The following is a 25,060-nucleotide window of genomic DNA, read 5'->3' as shown; positions in this document are numbered from 1 at the left end:
GACGAGTACATTCCAGTTTTATATGCTTCTGGCTACAAGCATACAACAAAGACTTACTACACCCAACTGCTGTAATAATCACTACGTCTCCAAGTATTAACTCACATCTGGGACAATACTAAACCCCTATCAATAATTAATTTCTTGAAATATTAATGTTATCTGTGTAGTTAAGTTACTGAAACCAAACTTTTATTGTCACAGATAAAGAAAAACAAAGGCGGCATAAAAAGAGGAGACTGTTCCGTGAGCCTAGTACATCACCACCACCCAAGAGAAAAACTCCATCACCAAAGACAGTCTTGTCTTCATCTCGGATTCCTGCTGAAGAGTTTGAAAGACAACCTGATTATGAACGTAAAAGATTTTTCTTGGCTGGTATTGGTTTAGAAGTAGTACACCCGGCTAAAAGAAAAGGTATGTTTTTGGTTTGATAATCTGTTTCATTTTACATCATGACATGATTCTGTCAGTATAGGATTGTGAGTACAATTGTAAGAAAGTGTTGACATCAATTTGCCACTTTCAAAATACCCCAATAGGTCAATTTCATGACCTCTAAGACTGCAATTTGCCACTTTCAAGACCTTGGTAGGTCAGTTTCTTGACCTCGAGAGGCCACTAGCAGACATCAATATCTGACTTTCAAGGCCTCAATATGCCACTTTCAAGGCCTCAATAGGTGAATTTGATGACCTCAAATAGGCCATTTTCATGACCTATGTGATCCCAGAATTTGCATCTATGAGTTAAACCCAAGATGGCAGACTGCTGACATAGCTTGCCATGACAGGTTAAGAAAAAAATTGTCAGTGAATGATTGAGTGACAGGAACATGTAAGTGTAACAACCCACAGCTAAATCAGAACTTTAAATGAGATTTGTACAGCATCACATTGTGTGACAATTCTGATTGGCATTTGTCTTGTTTTAGAGTTGGCTAGACAAAGACGTTTAGTGGAATCAGAGAGAAGGAGGCGACTTGGATTGAAAGTAGAAGGAACAGCCAATGAAGAAACAGGTAATTACTTTATCTTGTTTGACAGTGAGTTGATATCAGCTTATGAGTCAGTTTGATATTGTGTATTTCAAGTTAAACATAGGACATACCCGGTACTGCATCTTTTTATTTGTCATGAATCTGTCAAGTATGGCAAAGCTCTCATACCACACTATTTATAAATATCTCTCTGTCTGTCATTTGTAGGAATTTCACCAAGCATTGCACAACTCAAGCAACATGAGATTGAGAAATATGAAGTACCCCCTCCAAGAGATGACAAGATTAATCAAGTGTTCAATGATGGAAGGCATTTTGCTGCCAACCACAATCCTGCCCACCATCCCTCCCACCATAATCACCATCATCATCCCCATCCCCACCATCCTAGCAGTCACCCCGCATCCCATCACCCCCATCCTGTTGTAGCAGTACCAGTACATCCGTCACAAGCTCCCAGGCATGCAAGTGGACATCCACAGTCAGAAGTCCAAGGATTGCAAGCTGCCCGGCATACGAGTGGACACTCACAGTCAGAAACCCAAGCATTACAAGCTGCCCGGCATACAGGTGGACACTCGCAGTCAGAAGTCCAGGGATTGCAAGCTGCCCGGCATAAAAGTGGACATTCACAGTCAGAAATCCAGGGGTTGCCAGCTTCTCGGCATACAGGTGGACACTCACAATCAGAAATCCAAGGATTGCCAGCTGCCCGGCATAAGAGTGGACATTCACAGGCAGAAGTGCAGGGATTGCAAGCTGCCCGGCATACAGGTGGACACTCACAGGCAGAAGTGCAGGGATTGCAAGCTGCCCGGCATACAGGTGGACACTCACAGGCAGAAGTGCAACCCACACTGCAGAAAGACAATGATAAAGCTATGGAGCATGATAATAGAACTATTAGTAGAGACTCTGTCATATCAGTACCAACTACGTCTAAAAGAAAGTCACCTTTCAATACAAGTACTTTTGCTCAGGAATTTCATGAGTCAGTCTTACAGTCAACTCAGCAATCTATGGCTAGCAATCATACAAATGATACTGCAGGTCAGTATAACACCACTATTTTGTTTAGCACATTGGTATAACCCTATTGTATTGTATGATGACTATTCCCAGTGTCTAGAAATGGGGTGAAGTTGTAGCAAACCTAAAATACCTTAGATGAGGTGTAAAATCTTATTTGTTTTCTTCCTGGTAGCATAGTCCATGCATGAGTCTAAAAAATGCCAAAAAGTTATGAAAAGTGTAACCAACAAATACAACATCCCTTCACAATCACAGTAATTGGTATAGTCCTACTGTATGTCTTTGATATGGAACATTACATGTGTCTAGAAAATGGAAAGGGGGGGGGGGGGGAGTCAGAGGCTTTTAAATTATCCCTTCATTACAGAGGCTTTTCATATATTGGCTATTATTTTGTTATTGATTATATTGAGTACATAAAGGTTAAACAGATATACTTTCATATAGAGTATATGGCCTCGTCAACTGACTGTTGTAGCTGGGGTGGAAATGAAGAAATGAAATATATTCTCTTAAACCTGACTTGTTGTCATGTTATTTTTAAAAACTGTACTTTCTACAACTTGTAGGTGAAAACACAAACAATACAATTTCCAATAATGTACATCACAAAGGAAGAGGTGAGAAGAGGAATAAACATCACAGAGAATTGCCAAAACAATTACCGTCATCTACATCGTCGTCGTTGTCATCTTCATCGGCGTCATCATCATCGTCATCTTTACTGTCATCAATGCATTCCAGTTCTATAGAAAGGTTACAACAGTTAGAGAGGGACAGTATGATAGGCAGAGATAGTTTAACCATAAGAGATGGAAACCATGTACCTCTAGCAATTAGGGAGGGTCATATGATGGCATTGAGGGAGAACCACAGAGATCAGATGTACAGATGGCCTGGTTTAGAGGTTTTGATGGAAGCCTATCACAGACATGTTTCAGGTAAGGCATTTTGGGACTTCTTTTGTTCAGTTTTAACAGCTTTTTGATTTATTTCAGGTAACACATTATATGCTATCACATATACTAAGACGTTATAGTATCAATTTCTATGATGATACGTTATATGCTCTACTTCTTCAGTCTTAACAGACTTGACATATTAATGGTGAAAACAATGCTATTCATGTTCATATCTTTAGAATATTATTGTTCCTGGGAAATCTCAACTTAACACCATATACTATGTATTTTGTGAACGAACATGACTAACTGTATGTGATTTCCAGCATGTTGACATCCATGTGCAAGTTGCAGTGTTCCTTTCTATATATTTATAAGTAACTTACTTTTTGTCAAATGTTCCTACTTTTTCCTAATATTGTGAAAGTCTGTCTCAGAACCATATACTAGTATGAGGTTTTTTGTTTCTGTTAACGAATATAAATCCTCCATATCTCAAAGTCAGATACAGAAACTGATGCCTGTACTGTAGAAAGTAATTATGTCACCTATATGGTAATTGTAAATTCAAGTTAAGTTGTAATACCTGTACAAAGATTTTTCCTGAAGGATCAGTCATTCCTTATATTACAATCTGAACAGTTACTTGTAACATCTATGGTTCTCATGTGATTTTCAAATTGAGGTGTATTTACAGAGTACAACATATGTATATTTACTGTGTGTGATTTGTTCAACAGAGCAAAACATGGAAAGGGAAATTTTGAGAGAACAGATGATGAGGTTTCAGAACCAGAACCGGGATTTGAGTAGAGTGGCTGATCAACTAAGAATGAGAATGGCAGTAAGTATATCACTATGGCAACAACCAATCATTTAGTACATGCATACTTGCTTTCCTTGACTCCCTAGTTTATGTACGTTGAAGAACTTTGAGTGGGTGATGGTGGTGAGGGTGGTGGTGAGGGTGGGATGGGGGGTGGGATGGGGGGATAGGTGTTTAACATGTGATTAAACGAACAACTGCAATATATAAAGACAGTAGTAGAGTCAGAGAGAAAGTATAGCCAGAGAGTTCCAGCACAAACAGATGTGCACACATAAGAGGTTTTCTTTGATCTGTAGTCACCCCTAGGCATAGATTAAAACACATTAACATGAAGAAACATACTCTCGGCTTCCTTGCAATATCATGCAAAAGTAAAAATCACCATAATGCATTTTCCGTTGGGTCAAATTTTAAAACAATAATATAACACTACATCTGTTTGTGCTTACCATTCTAAAACTCATGCTATTTTGTTGTTATATCTTTAACTCTCTATTGTTCTGTAAATGAAAGGACTTCAAAGAAATTGTCCGCGGGGTCGTATTTCAAATTACTTAGCACAGCGATCACTACATCTGTTTACTTTTTACTATTGTAAATTGGGTTTTAGTTTATTTGGAGTACATTGTGGTCGGAAAGTATTAGTATTCTGTAGATGACTGGAGTTCAAAGCAATTAATTGACAAATCTCACGAGGGTGTTCAAATCTAATCTAGCATGATGCAGCAAGATAAGAAACTCCTTTGGACAGCTGCTGTCAATATCAAATCATTATTTGGTGGCTTAATGTGGTATCAAGACATTTCTATCATCAGTGTTACGATTGAATCGTTATTTTGTGGCTTTATGTCAGACCCAATGTTGGCATCAAGATGTTTCTATCATCGGTATTATGCGATGATTACGTCCTTATGTTGTGGCTTTACGTCAGATCCAATGTTGGTATCAAGACATTTCTATCATGAGCCACAAAATAACGCAGTAAATACCAATTATTCATCAGTATTACGTTGTTATTTTGTGGCTTTACGTCAGCTCCATCGTTGGTATCAAGACATTTCTATCATCGGTATTACATCGTTATTTTATGGCTTATGTCAGATCCGTTGGAGGTATCAAGATGTTTCTATCACCGGTATTGTAATTGTAGCCTGGCGTGATTTAGTATGATATTTTTTTGACCGACACATGAAATTATAATTTGATGATTTATACTAGAATCAGTTGTTTGTATCTGATCTCCTATGTTTTTAATCATCAATATTAGAATTGTATTTCATCATCAGAATCTGATATGATGAGTATGTATACTCACAAACTGAAATCATCCTATGATTATACTGTGTAATTGTTTCCAGAAATCTTTCATCTATATTGTCTGCCTTCAAGTAATCCATCCATTCTTGTGAACTCTACATATAAGCTGTGACTACAATTTGTTGTGTTTCATTTCAAACATACATTCCTAATCATGGATTACATATTGGTGAATGAAAGTGACACCATGTGGTGTTAAATCTAGATGGATTTCAAGTAAATATCTCATGAATTTATGAAACAAAGGTGACAGCGTATGACATGAAATATAGATAGCTTCAAGTATTATCTCATGAATTTATGAAACAAAAGTGACAATCTGACATGGATTTTTCAGATTCAACTGTTGTGATAGGAAATGAGATGTACAGAGAGGAAGACATGATATGTAGAGGTCTGCTCTACAAATAAACCAATTTATTTAATGTAATATGAAATAGAAAGCTATAATTCCCTAGACGGTGTGTTTCCAACACGATGTCAGATTGCCCCTTGATTGATGAGAACTGAGTGGTAATGAGGATTGCTAAACAGCTTTGAAATCACTGAATAATTAATGAAATGTAATCATGTGTGAGGTACAGAAGTGGCAGTAGCACTCTGGGATAGCTTGGAGGTCAAGGGTCAGATCTCTCGGGGCAGCTTACAGTCACCTTGTTAATGTATCAATGGTATTGCATGTGACTAATTAGCAATTATTTAGACATGACTAGACTGACTGACTGACTTATCAAAGCCTGATTGTTTTCCACTCTTTATTTCAATACATTAATTAATTAATAGTCTGACATGAAAGCAGTCTTTTCTGACTACATATCATAACCTGCACATTGTTCTGTTGTTGTTGTCGTGCATTTTCTCAGTGTTTTATTCAACTTAGAGGCCGTAACAGATCTAACCATAGTCTCATTTGCCCTCCAGCTATCTTTCCATCATTTTAATATTGCATCTTGATTGGGTTTTTGTCTTCAGTAAAATATTAATATTAAAAATGAAAATTTTCTTCACAAGCTCTAAATAGAAAAAAAACTGACAAGTGTTTGGCTGCTTGCTTGCTTCACTGATAAAAAATTGTGTACTAAGTTAAATTTTGCTGGTCTTGAAAGTATGTGCTTTCACAATCTAGAATGAAATGAAAAATGGTATTAAAAGGAAAATAACCACAAGGAAATGAAGCCTTGTCGTAAATATACATTTTGATAGACAGAATCAAGAGACACAAAATATCATTACCATAAAGTGTAGTTGTGTATTCACCGTGGGGAGAAAGATAAAAATAATAAATGAAATATTTAAAATGTCATGGCCACAGACATCAACCAGGAAATGTTATAGTAACTTAATAATACAGTTCATTTACTTCCATTTAATGAAGACTGTGCTATATATTATTCCCACGTGTTTTCACAAAATAGGCTGTCTTTGAACACACCGATATGTACCATTTAGTGTTTCCGTGGCATATATGACAGCCCTGTACTTAAGTGAGAGATGGGTCCCCTCCCTAACTGTAGGCAGATGGGTACTTAGTGATTCAATTATTTTCCTTCAGGCAACTTTAATATGTTTAAAAAAAACAATGCTTTGTGGTTGTTTTATCACCCATGCTTTGTCACTATGTTTGTGGTTTACTGCAGTGTATTTATTTCTGGTCCTTGCTCCTGTTGTTTTTGTTTTTGTTTTTTTTGATACAGTGACTCTTGCATACTTTGTTGTGTTGTTGTGGATACGAGGGTGATGGATTGTTGACAGATGGTTTATCTTGTCGGTATCTGTCTGATATGCTTCATCTGGGTTATTAGATTACATACCTTCCCCTCCTCCAAGTCCTTGTGCTATATATTGTGTGCTTTTGCATCTCCACTATGTAACATAGAAACTCAAAAAAAAAAGGTCATCCATGTTCTATTTCGTCAAAGAATTCTTTATTGTTCAATTTGAACATTGTGCTTATCTCATCAGCTTTTTCACACTATAGGTTTCATTCAGTGTTATTTATATCTAAACACTGAAATTTTATGACATTGAAAAGTTCTATTTATATAAACACTGAATCTATGGGGAAAATGTTTAAATTCTTCCAGTTTTATCCCTTTCCCAAACCTTGGGGTTCTAAATCCTTTGCAAAATGGAAATTTTACCAGTTAAGCCTTCTTGGTTGCTTGGATCTGAGTATTAAATTCTATGAATATGGAGAAAACTGTGTAAATATTACCAGTTTACCTATCTCTGTGTTCGAAAACCTTAGTAAATCTCTATAGAACACCATGTAAATTTCACCAGTTTACCCGAGTCCAACAATCTTCGTAAATTTCTGAATTCGTACCAATTAAACTATGTAAATTTTACCAGTTTACCCTTCTCTAGTACCGGGGTCCTAAAACCTATGTAAACTGTTTCAAATTGCAATAGTGGGTAGCTAGAGGGTAGTTTCTTTCTTTCTTGCAACCATGCTACTACTTCGTATTGTGTGTGAAAATGTGCTATTTATATCATGTCTATATTCTTTGCTACCATTTTACTTTTGCAGTATTTCTACTACTGACAGCAAGCTAGCCAGTATCTTAGAAGCAGAGAGAAGGTATGGAGCAAAAGTACACACGTACCAAATAATCACTATGTCTGGGACAAATCAGTTTTCATTTTTTTAAATACATTTGTTTAAGTTGTCATCTGATGGAAACTCTGGTTATAAATTCTGTCCTTAGAAGTGGCAATGCTTTGATCTCTGTGTGGTTTCTTCAAAGTGTGTCTTTCATATACTCCTACTACTCTCTGCTTCTCAGCCATTCATGTCATATTTTTATCATTCATTTTTCATTGGTATTCCCCCGTCTAGTCATCCCATCCCCCCTCCTGGTACATAGGCACTGACTGGTCAAACTTTGTACATTTTTTCTAATAAGTAGACTGTAATGTGTTTATTCTTGTGTGTTATTTTATTGTGCTTCTTTTGAATGGGAACTTTGTTCATCCTTTGTTACTTTTTTGGTGCTTACCATATGGTGGGTTATTTTGTTGTGGCCACTTGGTGGCGCTCTTCTATAAGTAACCATGATAATTTTTGACCACTTGGTGGCGCTGTTCATCAAAGTGGATTGCAATCTAATTTTTGTAGCAACTTGGTTGCTCTTAGTGTTTTTGATCATTGATCTAATTTTTGCTGTATTTCATAAAATGATTAAATATATTTGTTTGGATATGATATAAACTTTGAATGCACAACTCCATTAAGTTGTGTGTTTTTAACACCTAAAAGAGTTGCAAAGGATGACCTGGTGAAATTGCCATTAGGCCATTATTGGTAGATTTTTGGCATGGTGTAATGCATCAATTTGGTGTCCATACTTTAGAAACAATAGTTGTTTATAATCTAGTCGAATCAATGGAATTCTTACCGAAATAATACACAATATATCAATGTCTGCTTGTACATGTGGGAAATATCGGTGAGATTTAAATCGAACAAAACTAACCTTTATGTGTTATTTCTTCCTGCAGGACCTTAATACATCAAGGCATTCACTGGATGAAGAAAATGTAAGATGTCGGACTGCACTAGACACTTTGAGGAAATGTGTCAAACAGTTGGCATAAGGAGAGATAATATTAGGGACACAGAAAGCTAATATGCTGCCATCAGTATTTTATTTGATCGCTATCACTTGTCAGGAAAAAAAAACCATACCAAATGCATTTTGAAATGGAAATACACATCTTCTGATAGAGAAAAGACCTGCTAATAGATATACAAGCCGAGTGATAGAGAAACAACCATGATGGAGATATCAACCTGCTAATAGATATACAAGCAGGGTGATAGAGAAATGGCCATGATGGGAGATACCAACCTGCCAGTAGAGGTACCAACCTGCAAATAGAGAACTGAGCCTGTTTGTAGAGAAGCCAGCTTGCAAATTGTGTGAATTCAGCCTGCAGATAGAAAAGGGACTTGCTGATAAACATACCAGCTGGCAAATAGAGAGGCAGTTGATTAATAGAGATACCAGCCTGGTGATAGAGACACTGGCCTACAAGTAGAGAACTAAGCCTGTTTGTAGAGACACCAGCTTGCAAATTGTGAATTCAGCTTGCTGACAGAGAAAGAGCCAGCTCTAGATACACCAGCCTGCAAATAAAGACATGAATTTGCTACTAGAGAAATCAGTTTTTGATAGAGATACTGGCCGCCCTAATGATTTGAGAATTTAGTTACAGAGAAAACATGAGAAACCAGTGCAAAGTTGACTGTAAAAAAAAACAACAACAAAAATTATCCTGTTAAAATATAAAAGTCACAAACCTTTTACTCTTTGACAATGCTGCACATTGCAAACCGGCTGAAATAGAAAATAAATAAATTACCATAATGTCTATCATGTGTATAAAATTTTGCACTGTTTAAAAGCTAATTTAGAGTCACAACGGGGCCACACAAAAAATTTCACCTTTTTAAAACCAATTAAATTATAAAATAATGCAGAATAGTTCGAGGAGACTTCTGATTATGAGACTCTGGGCTGTATAAATTCTATGTATTTCTTGTCTTGGAATCAGAGAGGTTTTTTGGTTTTTTTGAAATTTTAGAACTGTGCTAAGTTTAGGAGCAATACAAGAAGTTTAAAGGAAGCAACTTGTATGTGAATAATTACAGGATAGAAAACACTATTCAAGGTCATTTGCTATTTGATATGAATCCTTCTAAATAGAAAGCTATAGACATTTTCACACTTTAACTAGATGTTCTGGTGGTCAGAAGAGTTTATGTCGTGGACTGTGGAAATATTTTCTCTTATATATTATTGTCTTATTTATTGTGAGTATTCATTCAGCCATTGTATTGTGTAGTGTAGACTATTACTAAGCTTTAAATATGAGGGCCTGATTGATACCAGTCAACTTTATAGGGGTACCTTTTATCAGAGAAACAGAGAAAGAACTATTGTTATTATTATTATTATTATTATTAATATTATTATTATTAATATTATTAAAGTTTTTCTATGTTGAAAACTATTTATTGTGTCGTGATGTTGTATTTACCAACCAGTTTCAAAAAATATCTGGAACTATCGACATTTCGCCACTTTGCTTTAATAGTAGCCATTGCAAACCTTGAAGCATTGAAGATACTGTATTCTCTTCCTTGAAGCACGCCCCCATACGGCCAAAAAAGTGCAAATTGCCAGCTACTTATTGACCAATCAGAAATGTCCTTTTATAAAAGACAAGTAGTTGCATACATCATCATCGATCTGAAGTCGCCATTTCCACAACTATGGTGAAGTGTTTGGGCCTGTGTTTTGTAGAATGACAGAGTTAAAAAAGATAAAAATAGGTAGGTGAGGATGTTACCTAGAGTATCTAGTTTGGAAATAGTTCAAATGATACATGTGAAATTTTGGTGAGAAAAAAAAGGAAATTTAATAGTCAAAAAATTAAACTGAAAAGTTAGAGCAGATTGATGTGAAATTTTGTGGGGATCTGTCACATGCGTGGTTCTATTTTTAAGGCGAAAAAATGTGTGTCTGATAATATGGCCTCAGAAGTAAGTAGGTTGGGATTTTGTTTCATTTAATTTTTTTATCTTTATCTTTTACAATGTAATTGTTTTTAGTTTTGAAAAGGGTTTCAACCCAAAAAACAAACAAAATGTCGGCTCCCTTTGTAATAGTTTGATGAAATATGTACAGGCATCACTGGGGAAAGAAAACTGACGTGTATGAAGGTCAAGAAGCCAAATTGAAAGAATTTCTTTATCTTTTTGTTTCAAATGTTTAAAAAATATGTTTAGGGTTGGAGGCTTATACTAGATTAGGGTTGGTTGAATAGATGGAGAAATGTGCATGATACGGTGATGGCCTTATTGACGTCCAACGTGATCCAAATAATGTTTTAAAACTATACACATACTGGTTGATTTTTTGGGGGATATGTAAATGAACTATTCATTAACCCAGACATAAGGATTCCATGTAAATTGAGTCCAAAAATTGAACTCCAGAACTACTAGGCAGACTGGTCCAAAATATAGTCCAGGTATATTTCTAGAGATATTTATACTTCAATACAAGGTAATTTTATTAAACTTCAGGTACAATATTCAAGTTTGTCTTCGGAACAAAGTTCAATTCGACATTTTATCCTTGATACACAAATAAAGTTAGGTACAAAAATGTAATTTTGGTCAAATTTAGGAGTTCTTCACAGATTAAGAGATTTGTTTGATGTGTTCGAGAGGATCCTAGGAAAGTCAGAGTGACATGTCATAGCCGCACATTTTCAAATTGCATGCCTAGACTTTCAAATTCTTTACCATTGGATGTAATATATATATATATACATAGCAATCATCAAATGTGAACACTTTCTAGAACATGACAAAAAAGCATTTAATATCTATCAACTCTTATTAACGCGACGCCATTGCACTATAGTTCTGGAGTCTGGAGTGTTATAAATGTTACAGATTAGATTAGAATGAGAGGTTGATCAAGGCAATTAATTATCCTTGAAATGCATATCAGGTAAAATATTAAATTTTTTATTAAAACCTCAGAAAATGCTCTTGTAAATAGGTTTGATAGTTGAGATTCAATAATAATTTGAGAGCATTCAACAACACACCACTATCAGTGTCAATGTTCACTCAATGATAGATGGTGCTGTTTATTAATATTATGATTATGTCACTATTCAAAGTGGATCATTTTACATCACAAATACTCCCATTGGTGAGGCTTGATAGTTTGGAGTGATGTTCCTAGAAGTGTGACTAGATGACAAATTATTTTAATCCATTTGATCTGATCTGATAATTAAATCAACATGCAAATTAGATGTAAAAATGTTTTGAAAACTGCTAACTTACAATGTAATAAAGTTATTGTCAAAAGATGTATGAATCACAAATATTTACCGTATTAGCTTGATGAATCAATTGACTTTGCAAAGTAGCCTGTCAGTACTTCAACTTAGTTAAGAATTATTTAGCTTTTGATCTAGAAGGGTTGTCCTTTCACAGATGGTCACATGTGAGCTAAGATTCTATCCATGGGTGTACTAAGTATGAAATAATTGTGTAATTAGCAATTTTAGAACATTCAGAATTCATCACTGCATAGGTAGGAGGGGTTGAGAAAACAAAATATCACCAGCCCTGCAATCTACCATGGTTTTCAGTGACACGGTTTTGACTTTAAATTCAAGAAATCTAACCAAAACAGAAGTTCAGAACTACCAATGACACCAAAATTGCATACCATAGATTATAAGTAGGATCCATGTGAAAGGGGTCCATTTTCATTGCCCTCAGGTAACTGGGTATTACTATTAGAAAGAGTATATTTTCATATTTACGCCAGAGGTTTGTCCTTGGGATGGTACAAGATCTGGGGTGATCCCATTTGGTATTATTAGTGATTTTTACTAATTATTTCCAGTTCAAATTAAACAAGGCTTTCTAGCATAAATTGCAATCACAATTAGTTAAGTATCCAATAAGATGTACTGAAGACACTTGTAAGTATGAATTCTACTCCAAATACAGTAACAGTTATAATATTTCTTCAGCAGTAAGCTTTGATTCCATTTCATGAATCACTTGATTTCACTCTAAAACTGTGTGAGCATAATATCCTCAACATCTCCATCATACATAGCCTTTCCAAGTTTGTTTGTGTTATCTCGTTTCAGTTTTCCTTCATCTATTTCTTCATAATTTCCTTCGTTCCTGCAGGAATAGGCCACTTGATCCTTTATATTTTGGGTCTTTCTTTTAAGTTGGAAAACAACAATCACCAATACCACTGCAGATACGATAACAAGGAGTACTATAACCACAGTAACAACAATCACGAGTACATGGTTGTATTTAGGACTTATGAAACTAAGACCTGCAAAAAAATTTTAAAAATTACTTTTTTACCTCGGGCACAAAGATTACCTATTAAAGGAAGTGAAAAATATTAATTTCAGCAATCCATGCTAAACTTATATATGTTTGTTACCTTTGGCACTTTCTATGTACACTATAGTACAGGAATTGGTAAATAAGATCATCCAAATAGGTGAATGTTCCAAAGTAAACCACCACTTTTTAAGCTTAGCTATATATTGAAAACAACATACTCATTCTCACTTAGACCATGCATCCACATTCAGACATATGAGTTGATAACATACACATAACAAATGTTTGTGATTGTCAAGTGTTAAAAAAAAGTAAAGTATTAAAAAGTATGGTACCCTTCATTCTCAGTCCAATGGTACCATTAATTTATATCAGCCTATGGGCAGTACTATGTATTATGGTAATAAAGATTGTTTAATCTGTGCCCCTTGTTTATTGAATGCCTTGCCATCACAGATCCGAGCTGGTTCTTCAGTCGACAATTTTTAAAAATAAAGCCAATGGCACTGTAGCACTACTGTACAGTTTTAAAAATATTTCTCCACATGCTGATCCATGCTAGGTATAGGTTTTCATTGCTGCCTGACTATCCAGTTGCCTATCCAGCCCTGTTGTTATCTTTGCAATACACATGATCATTTGGCTGTTGCTATGGGTGTGGTCATGTTGCTAGACATATTTGCATACACTTTTTGAATGTTCACTTTTCTATGAATCCCTGATGGTATCTTTGTGATATACATCATATGGCTGTTGCTATGGGCGTGGTTATGGTTGCTAGGGATATTTGCATACATTTTTGAATGTTTACTAATTTGCGTTCCTGATGTTATTTTAGCCTAATATACGGGCATTTGGTTGTTGCTAAGGCATGGTCATGGTTTCTAGGGCCAGTTGTGTCAAAATGTTTTGAACAAAATCTGCAGAATATATAACACTGCTAGGAACATCTCACCAAATTTCAGTCTCATTGACGAAGTACTTTTTGAGATAAAAGTTTTTGACCAAAATTCGCATTTTACACCTAATTTGCATATTGCTGATGAGATCATTATATGCTTAATATTTCTTCATCTATACATCCCCAAATGCATCCCCATTAAATTTCAGCCCAATCTGGTGAGTAGTTTTGGAATTGTAGATTTTTGACCGAAAAGATACATTGTTAGCCTTTATTTGCATATCACTGATGGGATTATCATATCATTAACAAATCTTAATCTACACATCCCTAAGAACGTTCCCATGAAATTTCAGACTAGCAATCTGTCCGGTAGTTTTTGAGTTGACATTTTTAAAACCAAATCACACCTGTGATGTGATCATTTTGCTTTAAACAATGTCCCCATCAAATACCAAAGCAAACAGTCCTGTCCGTTTTTGAGTTTAGTCGTCCACACACACACACACACACACACACACACGTGCGCGTGTGCACAGACAGACACCACACCATTCCTATAGATCTACTGAACCTTATCAGTTCAGTTGTGCTAAAAACAGTTTGAAAATTTTCCTTTTTAGGTCATTTTATCATTAGTCATTTTGTATGTTTTACCATTTTATTAGTATTTTTCTAATATTGGGACATTTTTAACAGTTTTTCGCTAGTGTATTTTTTGTTGTCTTTTATGTTTGTTTGTTTTTCCTGTAAGTTGTACAGCACATTGTGATTATTTTCAATGTAATGCACTTTATAAGAAATAAAGATTATGATTATGATTACGTATATGTATGATATTGCACAGTAAAATATAACTTTACTTTGGAACGGTAACTAATAGAAGCAAAGTTTTGATCCATCTACTATGGACAACTTTTGATCACACAATACTGTCCTATTGATTCTTGGAACCATAAACAATATTTTTTTCCATACAGCATGATATTAATCTGATCGTGACGTTTGATCTGTGTCTGTGTGAATAACTTTTCCATAATCTGACCATATTCAATAATACAGTACACTACAGTATGCTGTTACATGTGGTGATGGTGACACTAATTGAGTTTGTATCTCTATATTATCATAACATTGAACTTACAATGTGATTCCCTGAAGCTGCCAATGCCTTTTGTATATTTTCCATCTTTGCATTGTTCACACTCCAACTGTGCTTCCTCTGTTTGAAACTCATTGACGGAACAGAATATACAATCATTTATTGATGGATCATAGTATGAACCCACTGGACAGGCCACTGAAAATGTAACAATAATTTCAACATGAATTATGCAAAGATCTATATGCAAATCAATTGCTGTCCATCACAACTTGTAACTACTCCCCTGGACTAATGCTAGTCAACTGAGGACTTTGTATTGTTTCATTACTGGCATGCGTTTTTTCTTTCAAATTCACAAGTCATGTGATTGTGTTGGCTACTTGTTTTTTGACAGAAAATATATTTGTTCTGTATACACCACATACAATCTCGTGAACATTGAAAGCTATGCTTACGTTTCACTGTTTCTGTTGATAAATACCAAAATAGGTTATGTAAGTCTATATAGCCCTCAACATACAGCAAGCATACTTTATTTCTGTACTAATGTACAGCACCTTCCATATAAATACATGCATGTACAACTGAATGTTAATGTAGGACTAAAGGTCAAAACTCAAAACTCAAAAAAAACAAAAGAAAACTTACCACATCCAGCAGATGTAGAAATATAACCTTTAAAACAAGTCCAAACTGGTTCACCAATTCTAAATGAGTTTGGATCACAGAGGATAGTTTGATTGTTGATTTCCAAACTGAAGGATCCATTTTTCACCAGGTATTCAATACTGTTCATCATTTCATTCAAGTCTTTCTGCATTGTATCAAGGATATCAAAGAATGATTCGTCAAGTTCAGAATTGTTAGCAGTATTAGAGAGTTTGACCTCAACTGTGACAACTAAATCATCTGCCTGTCGCTTACGTCTTTTGCTGTCTTCTCCACACGTGAATGTGAAACTGTTTTCATTGCATACTCTGTTTTCTCCATGAATGCACAAGTCATGATCATCTATGCGGGCATGAAGGTTGTCAATGATCTCTTGCATGTCAGTGAGTGAAGCACACACACCTGGATAGGTGAATTCTGCAACCAATTCCACATCATGACCAGGTGCAAGCCCTGCAAAAATGAATCCATATGACAGAAATGTAAAATTGATTATTTGAAATTTGTAATTATACTATCTGTAATATTCAAAGGACTACTGTAACTGTCTCTTTCCAATTACCATCATCAATATTCAGTTAGAATTTATATGGGCAGAGTTTAACATACATTTCAGTTTTTTATGCAATTTACTGGCTTGGTCTGTGGTCTATGATGCTTTTTTTCAAGTAGAGAAATATAGTAAACTTGTATTAATTAAAATCCAAAATGCATACTGATATCTCGTCCACATATTGCAAGTTTAACTTGCCATCATCATCATCATCATCATCATCATCATGAAATTGTTTAGGAAATACAATCATGAAAAAGACATTTCTCACAAAAGCCAAATAGATATATCTGGCAGAATATTAAAACCAAACACATTGATTTGTTTGTTTGAAATATACTGAATAATGTACTTTCCTCGATATCAAATTGAAAGAAGAGAGTCTGTTATGAACACCCGCTCATTTATTTTGGGTTTTGCTCATTTACTTTTTTTTCTTAAAATTCCATTGTCTATTAAAGTTGGACAGTGCCAAGTAAATGTAGACATCACATTACAATTTTCTCATATAAATGCAACTTTCAAATTCTTATTCTATAAGGTCTCATAAAACACATTTTTTCCAGATATGCTAAGTGAATATATAAATGAGCAAAACCCAAAGTAAATGAACGGGTGTTCATGATAACATTACAGCATTACTATTAATAATTCAGTTTTTGGTTATCTATTTACTCACGAACACATCGAGGTGGTTGAGTTGGATTCCATATCTTACTAATACAAGTATAAACATCTCTGCCACGAAATGGCTGATATCTTTCCTTGCAATTTAGCACACACTGAAAGGCAGTTTCTGTTGCACCACAGGACAAAGCTCCATACTGAGGAAGATGCAAATCAGGACAGTGTTCTATTTAAAAAGTAAAAGAATAAAAGGTCTATGTTTACATGACAATAATTGTAATTCCCTTTAAAATTGAGCAAGACAGATCCCAGATCCTATATGTTACCATGTAGTTGTACTAGATAAATAGAAATGCACCAAGACTTGTTCAAGTGACCGAGTTTTTAACACAAGCATCTTCTTTTGTTTGAAATAAGGTGACCTGAGTGAGTGATTGCGAACAGTCGGGTGAATGCATAAGCCCAATTACTACTAGTAACAGTTGAGGACTTACTGAAATGAATAACAAACTCAGAACATTTGAAGAATACAAGGCTTTAAAAAAATTCTGAAAATTTTTTTAGAGGGACTGGTGCCAGTCTCAAATGCACAATGTGAGAATAAAGTACCAATTGATAGTATTTCAAATACAAGAATTAAATGATAACCATTTTTACTGAATTTCAAAATCAAAAATCTAACATTTTTTATTTGTCTTTAAAGTTTGCTGGCTTATCATCATTCTTCTGCAAATGTTTGTATATTCTTTGAATTTACCACATCAGGTTAGGTGACTTGATCATAATTTGACCGAAAGACTATACTCTGCATACCTAAGCCATGAACAATTACAATATCGAAAGTACAGGTTGCTGTATTCCCAGATGTATCAATAGCTGTTACAGTTACAGTACTGGTGCCAACAGGAAAGTCACTTCTGCTCACACGGTTTGTTGTGACTGATAAAAGCTCTGTGTTGTCAGTAGCAACTGCATCATCCCATTCAGCTAACACTGAGTTGTCTGATGTCGTTTGTGACTGATCAGATGGACAAAATGTGATAATTGGTGGATGGGGATCTAAATGACAGGAAAGTAAGAAAACAGATGACTATGAAAATTACCATGTATGAACTTTATTTATCAGTTACTAAATTATAGTGTTAATCACTCCATTTGACCATGTGGTCAGGATGAACTTTAACACAGAAAGTTGGTAGATATAGATATGTACAGGAGAATTTAATGAAGAAATGACTTCTTGATGTTTATTTGTTAGAATGCGAATGGTTGTAGTTCACTTACCAAGCACTTTTACAGTAAATTGACACCAAATTTCATGATTATCATCTACAGCCCTGACATTGACAACTATTCCATTCTTGGAAGTTTCACTGAATTGTAAGGTTCCAGGAATATCTATATTACCACCAATAATGTCATGATTAATGGTGTTTCCATTCCCATCAACAGCGTCAATATCAACATCAATTTGAGCAGTATCACTATCTGGTGGTACATTGAAAGACAACACTTCTCCTTCTGGACACTGTATGAAGCCAGCTACATTTGGAGGTCATAAAAATGAATGGAAAGCACCATGAGAAAGCATTGAAATTTAATTTTAAGAAACTATGATAACTGTACTTAAAAGTATCAATTGTAATGATAAAACAATTGCAACGAGATTAAACTGAATGCCTTCTGTAAAGAAAAGAAAGTAAAAGTTTTTTATTAGTTACAACATCCTTATCAAATGCGAAATCCTTTTGAAGCTACCATACATAGTATATCCAATCCCGTGATTGGTATATTTCACCAATTATACATATAATTCATTAAAATTAAATTCTGTATCAAACTGAAGGCCACTGCATAAGATACTTGTTCTTTGTTATCAATGATGAACATATATATACAAAATTAGATGACACTTGAAGTTTCATATCAGGATAATTGCTTTACTGAAAATCATAAATTATGCAAATTGCACATGTAATTAGTTAAAAGCTACAACAGAAAAGCTTACTTGTCCTTATGAGTTGTTGAATGAATGAATGTTGGAAAGTACAAGACAGACAAATTCTTTTAGGAATGGTTGTATGGTCAGCAAGACTCTCTTGATATGTCCTGAGATACTTACAACCATGCCCATATGCTTTCTAAATAAACTTGCAAACATGGATCCATGAATTCCCTGACACACCAACACCACAATTTCATTCATGTCAAATGTTGCTTAAACCCATACATAATCTCCCTTCCCATACACTGCACTCATTTGGAAACTTAGTGAGATCTGAATTACTTATTGAGCTTGTTGTGATATTCCATGTGGCAGCATCACTTTGTTCATCACCACTTGTTGTTACTATGACAATCTGGTAGGAGGTGCCAGAGACCAAACCACTCATTAGCAGTTCTCTAGCATCATCCAATTCATATCTCTCTACTGCTGGTGTTTCACCAAGCTGGCCATATGATACATCAAAACCATCATGGTCACCATCAGGAGTTTCCCATGTGACGAATATACTATCAAACGTTATTTCCACAACATTCATAATATGTACAGCACTTGGTTCTGACAAAAGAAAATAGAACATTTGAGACTATTGATAAAGGAATTGTTAAAGCAACAAATTAAATCGGAATCTGTTACACAACACATACTATTACCTTAGATAGGTGCCCCATCTGTAACAATAGAAATAATCAAAATCATGTCGACCTGCACAATTTTGATCTTTGTAATATGTATTATAACAAAAATTATTCAGACAAATACAAATAAATACAAGACTCCATACACTCTTGCACACATACACTTAGACTGTCGACAGTCATTCATGCCTTTTTTGCTATGTTTCATCTAAAACAAAGTGCTCACGTCACTCTGTAGCACTGAATACTAACATGTACTGATATGAAACTGCGAGTGCAATAGGCACTTGCTGTGATGTTGCTAAATAATCAGTACACAGTTATAGTATTGCTCTGGATCGGAGCGAGGTGATGTCTTTAGTTTTTAAGTTGCATATAATGTAAAGTGATGTAAACCATGAAATCATTCTCCACAAGTTATTGAAAAGTGACAATCCCCTTTCAAATTTCCTTACTTGTAATCTGAGTTTGACTCACACTAGTACTCCTCATGTTGGCACTTACAGTCACCACAGATATAAAGTACTCTCTACTAGGTGTAAGTCCTGATAGTGAATATGATGTAACTGATGGGCAAACATTAGTAACAGCACTAGATGCACCATCAGCTGGGGAGTAGTAGATACTGTAACCATCATAGTCACCAACACTGGGTTGTGTCCAGCTGATAGGAATGGAGGTGTTTGTGTAGCTACCAATAATCAGGCTCAATGGTGGACTTGGCACTTTTGAAAACCACAGTATGTTACAGTTATTGTTAGTGTTTATTTGCAAGAATTTGATGTCAGAAAGTGTACAAAATATTACTCACTCGTAAAACCTAGAAAGCAGTTTGTTATAATAATCACATATCATTATATATGCTAGAAAGCCTGAGACATTATATGAATTAAAGAATTTGAAAATGCCATCAAAGTATATTGAATTTCATATTACATGTCATTTGAACAATTATTGTTAATAAGACCAGTAACATATTCATCATGGATCTGGCATATAACTAACTTCTTAAATGAAGCTGATGGTTTTTGATTCTGATCAACTACAAGCCAGTTGGACTTAATTTTACATAGCACATACTACTTGACAAATCTGATACGCAGAAATTGACCTACAATGTCCAGTGTGATGTGTTACGTAGGTTTCCATTTCAAAATAGCGGAATCCATAAATTGTGTTCATGGATTGAGCTAGAACCAAATGATACTGGTTTTTATTGGTACCATATTAAGATAGTTTAAAATTGGTGGAAAAGTTACAATTTATGACCATGTACGTTAGGAATAATGCAACAATCTTAGAATTAGAAGTACTTCAATATTAGAACCAAAACAGTTCCAGACAATCCTATCACTTTACAACATGGCAGCCGACTGAAAGAATAAGAACTTACATGTTCTCTGTGATTTCATTTGACCATCAAGAACGCCTTGGTCTGTAAAGGCGTTGATTGCAATGGTGTACAATCGGCCACTAATTAACCCTGTCAACTCAAGCTCTTTGGTATTAGAGTTGAAGTTAGATGGACTAGGTATGCTACCCTGTGGGATGTACATCACTTGGTAACTGCTGAATGTCTCAGTCGATGGTGTCCACTGTACTGTCAATCTATTGGTCTGTATGTCAGTGAAGAACAAATCCAATCTACCTGATTGGAGAAAGGAAATAAATAAAAATAGGTACAAACTTTTAAATCATGCCAAATCTAGTACGTTATGTGAACAAGTGACCCTCAATTTCCTGTTCTTTAAAATATATTACCCTCTCCCTGCTCAAATATTTTAATGAAAAACATTTTAAACACATATTGCTTCATTGTGGCATAGTTGTTAGAGCTCAAGATCAGTAGTCAGGTGATTCTGCCCACTAGAGACAGGAAATGTTTCTGTAGTAAGATCCCACAACATTGATAGTTTTGAAGGCATTTGTTGTTTCCCACTATTACCACCACAGTGAGTTTGTGTTTGTATTAATTCAATACCTGTGTATGGATATATATATGCTGAGCTTAAGGTTGTTGCACAGGCTATTTTTCATCCTCATTCTTTACTTAGTTAAAATGTCATGACCAGAACTCCCAAAGACTAGATGAGTGCACAATTGGCAACCTCAAGACCTAAACCAACACTGCATTTCAAAGATATATTATGATATTACTTTACAATGGTGGTAGTGGTGGGATCATGCCAAAATCACAACATAATGCAAAGTTAGATAAAAAAAATTGTGACCCTCCCCAAAATTTCATTTTCTAAAATTTAGACTCTCCCTTGAGGATCAATTTATAAAATGTAACCCCGTGCAATTACTACAGACTCCATTACGGGAGGCATTCAATTTATATCTGGTGTGAATTAAAACTTGTCTGGTTCAATTTCAGGTGTCTGATATAACTTACTCATGTTTGTTGCAGGGATTGTTGGCTGACAGTCACAGTTGGTACTATTAGGTGGACAAGGTAGTAGATCACACAAGTCTGGAGGTCTGGTACAACTTGAACAATCCAGGTTTAGTACAGTGCTGTTCTGCATTTTTGGCTGAAAGCAGTAGTCTGCATAAGCATCATCTGTAAGCTGAAGAGAAATAAATTTGATATGTTTTGTTTTTACTTTCAAGTGATGATAGTTGAATGGTTGGCTTGGACTGTTTGTATAGAAGAGCTCTTAGCAAAATGTTATTAGTTTAGTTTATTGATTTCTGAATTGAATTGAATTGAATTGAATTGAATTGAATTGAATTGAATTGAAATTTATTTCACCAGAACTTATACAGATTATACAGATATTGAATAAATATATAGAAATGAAAGAGAGTAAAAAATGTACGTCTAGGGACAAAATAAATAATAATAAATATATACATAACAAATGTTCTTTATATACACATGCATCACACTCACTCGGCTGCATTAGAACAACATATTATGACCACTATAATTGAACTATGATAATGAAGCACAGTTTATGAGGATATCCCACAGTGCCAAAGTTCATATCCATCAGTCATGATCATTACATAAACACAGTAGCTACCACCTCAGTTTTTATATAATGATAATCTCTAAGTCTTACATAATTCTTAAGACTCCACTGATGTTATAAATATGCTCAGATTTATACATTATAGCTGTTAGGATAACTTGAAAGATTTCAAGATCAAGTAATCCCCTATATTATTTACTATATACATTCTGGAACATATAATGGGTCACAAGTAAAATACTTCTCTTGGTAAGTTTGAGCCAGGCAACAAAATGTAGCATCGTTAATAATCACAATCTGTAACACCTAGAGCACCTGTAACTGATGATACTTCATCACCTTAGGAAGCCTTCAGCAATTACAGGGAGGGGGGGGGGGTATGGAACCAGGCCTGTTGCATAAAACATGACCCTCCCTGATTATATTGTGCTAACAAGTGATCCTCCTTCAATTTCCTTTCTCAAAAACCTGTAGAAATATTTAAAAAACTGGTTTTCAATGCTGTCAAACATGGAAAGGGACAGATCCCAGGTTTAAAGGATATAATTCCATAAATGCCAACACGTTGTAAGTTTTAAAGATATTGGTTATTTCCCAACTACTACCTCAATAGTGAAGTTGTGTAAAATTGGCTCTGTATTAATCAATACTGGTGTTTGAATCTCAATGGCTGAGTTGAAGGCCAGAACATTAACTCCCAAACACTAGATGGGCACACTTCCGACATTGTCAGGATTGAGGTCAATCTCCACAACATAATCCTGATATCTTACCCAACTGTTCCCATTTTACCCCCGTGAGACTCACTTCTTTCCTTACAACACAACTAACAATTAACTACATGGTTGTCAGCAATTTGATTGATGTATGGTCTGATATTAAGGTACCTAACCTTAACTTTAAGGTATGTGGCAGCAATGAGATGCCAAAATCACAACAATAATGAAAAATCAGATGCTGTAATGAGGCAAAGTAAAATGTGACCCTCCTTGATTCCCTTCTCCCATTTTCTGAAATGAGGGCCTCCCCCAAAGAACCAAATTGAATTTGTAAAACGTGACACCCAATTACCCCCCCCCCCCTCCTTGTAAATACTGAAGGCTCCCTTAGTGAACACAGTAATAGTGATATTTCAAAAACAGATTCCGAGAATATACTTATCAGATAGGCTTTAAAAGCTTATGAAAATAGTTGTAAGGGTGTGAGTCATAGGTGTAGTGGAATCAAAGTACACATAACAATTTAGATGACATTGTGATTACTTACCATTGTGACTATTTGTAGAACAACCACGACTGTTGTCATTCCCAGGTGCGGAAAGTTTGTCTGTCGCTGGTTAGACGTCATCATTCTGAAGTATCCAAGTAAATTGAACAATCCAACACTCTCCTTGCCCTAAACTGGCTATACAACAAGTAAAGTCTGTGTTGATTCTCAACTTGACAAGATGAATGTCACTTTGTTGGTCTCACTGATACTTAACCAAAGAGTGCAGCAAGCATGCATAGTCGATAATTTATTTATTTTATTTTTGTGGTGGAATAAATCTGATTTTCCATTGTTTACTTTCTTCCCTCCCTTACGGAAATGGTCTATACAATGTAGTATTCTTATAGGATTCCTATAGGACTGTCCTAAAAGATTCCTTTAGGACTATCCTAATTCCTATAGGAATTGTAAAGTCTTCCTTTAAGAAAGGGGCCAAAATACTATAAGATCTTATAGGAATAATCTTTTAGGAATACTATAGACCATTTCCGTAAGGGCTGGTCAAGTCACAAAGTAAATGATAACTTTAGTCTTCCCTTCTGACTGAATTTGGCTCTCTTTATTGACTGAATAAACACATTTTGTCCATAATTACCACCTTGAAGATATCTATTTATAACTTGTAGAATATCAATATGTTGATGGTAACACTGTTTACTTGTGAGATATATCTATGCCTCACCAGCTTGTTGTTTCCAATGATTTAATGAATATAACCCTGGAATTATCTTGCAAAATCCCCTTGTTTAATTCACAACACAACATATTTTGGTAAAAGTAAAACCTATCGCCAAACTGATTTTATAGTACGGTACATGTTTACAAGTTACACATTCAAAGTTCGCTCACCTGATCTCTTCCTTCTACACTGGTAGCAATATGTCGTCTTGTACCTGGTTGTCAAGATTTTTACATTGTCACAGGTCACTGTTTTACTTTAGGTCAGGCCAGATCATGATACCTTACACAATGGAACTCTTGCCTGGGGTTACCATAAATCACTGTCAACCTATCACATATAGGGACTGCATGCATCTGAAAGTGCAGCCATTGTTGAAGAGGTTTGCATAGCTAAAGTCATATACTACACGATTCATTTCCTCATGCAAATATAATTTGGTGTATACATTGCATTTCTCGATAACAAAAACCTGAATTTTTGCCCTATAAAGCCTGCTGATGTAGTGATACTGGGTATTTGTGCAGTAACTTAAAAAGTCAACCTTCAAATTTAATAAAATTTGGTAAATAAGTAGATAGAAACTGTCTCTGTTTGTGTGTGTGTGTGTATGTGCGTGGCGATGATATCTCAAGAACCAT

The 25,060-nt window shown here is 35.1% G+C and overlaps 2 protein-coding genes across 2 annotated transcripts in view; one reads left to right on the top strand and one right to left on the bottom strand.

Moving 5' to 3' along the window:
• The window catches only part of LOC144437882 (uncharacterized), a 129,557-nt gene extending 119,543 nt beyond the window's left edge, over positions 1–10,014 (top strand). The window contains exons 11-16 of the mRNA XM_078126914.1: positions 205–417; positions 935–1,021; positions 1,208–2,050; positions 2,602–2,973; positions 3,675–3,778; positions 8,582–10,014. Of these exons, the coding sequence (XP_077983040.1) occupies positions 205–417; positions 935–1,021; positions 1,208–2,050; positions 2,602–2,973; positions 3,675–3,778; positions 8,582–8,677 (1,715 nt within the window). The 3' untranslated portion in view covers positions 8,678–10,014. The remainder of the gene's footprint in view (positions 1–204; positions 418–934; positions 1,022–1,207; positions 2,051–2,601; positions 2,974–3,674; positions 3,779–8,581) is intronic.
• Positions 10,015–11,652: 1,638 nt separating this feature from the next.
• LOC144437498 (uncharacterized) lies at positions 11,653–24,628 on the bottom strand. Its single transcript, XM_078126441.1, has 12 exons — positions 24,590–24,628; positions 23,738–23,875; positions 21,889–22,063; positions 20,884–21,138; positions 19,946–20,215; positions 19,135–19,410; positions 18,132–18,389; positions 17,661–17,906; positions 16,900–17,073; positions 15,647–16,120; positions 15,038–15,193; positions 11,653–12,975 (listed from the first exon to the last, which is right to left on the bottom strand). The coding sequence occupies exons 2-12, from the start codon at positions 23,819–23,821 to the stop codon at positions 12,695–12,697; spliced, it is 2,649 nt and encodes an 882-aa protein (XP_077982567.1). The 5' UTR covers positions 23,822–23,875; positions 24,590–24,628; the 3' UTR covers positions 11,653–12,694.
• Between the last annotated feature and the right edge of the window lie 432 nt (positions 24,629–25,060).

This window comes from Glandiceps talaboti, chromosome 7, assembly GCF_964340395.1.
Source record: "Glandiceps talaboti chromosome 7, keGlaTala1.1, whole genome shotgun sequence".
In the NCBI taxonomy this organism is placed as follows: Eukaryota; Metazoa; Hemichordata; class Enteropneusta; family Spengelidae; genus Glandiceps; species Glandiceps talaboti.
The sequence above is the reverse complement of the archived record's forward strand: the minus strand, read 5'-3'. Positions and strand labels throughout refer to the sequence as shown.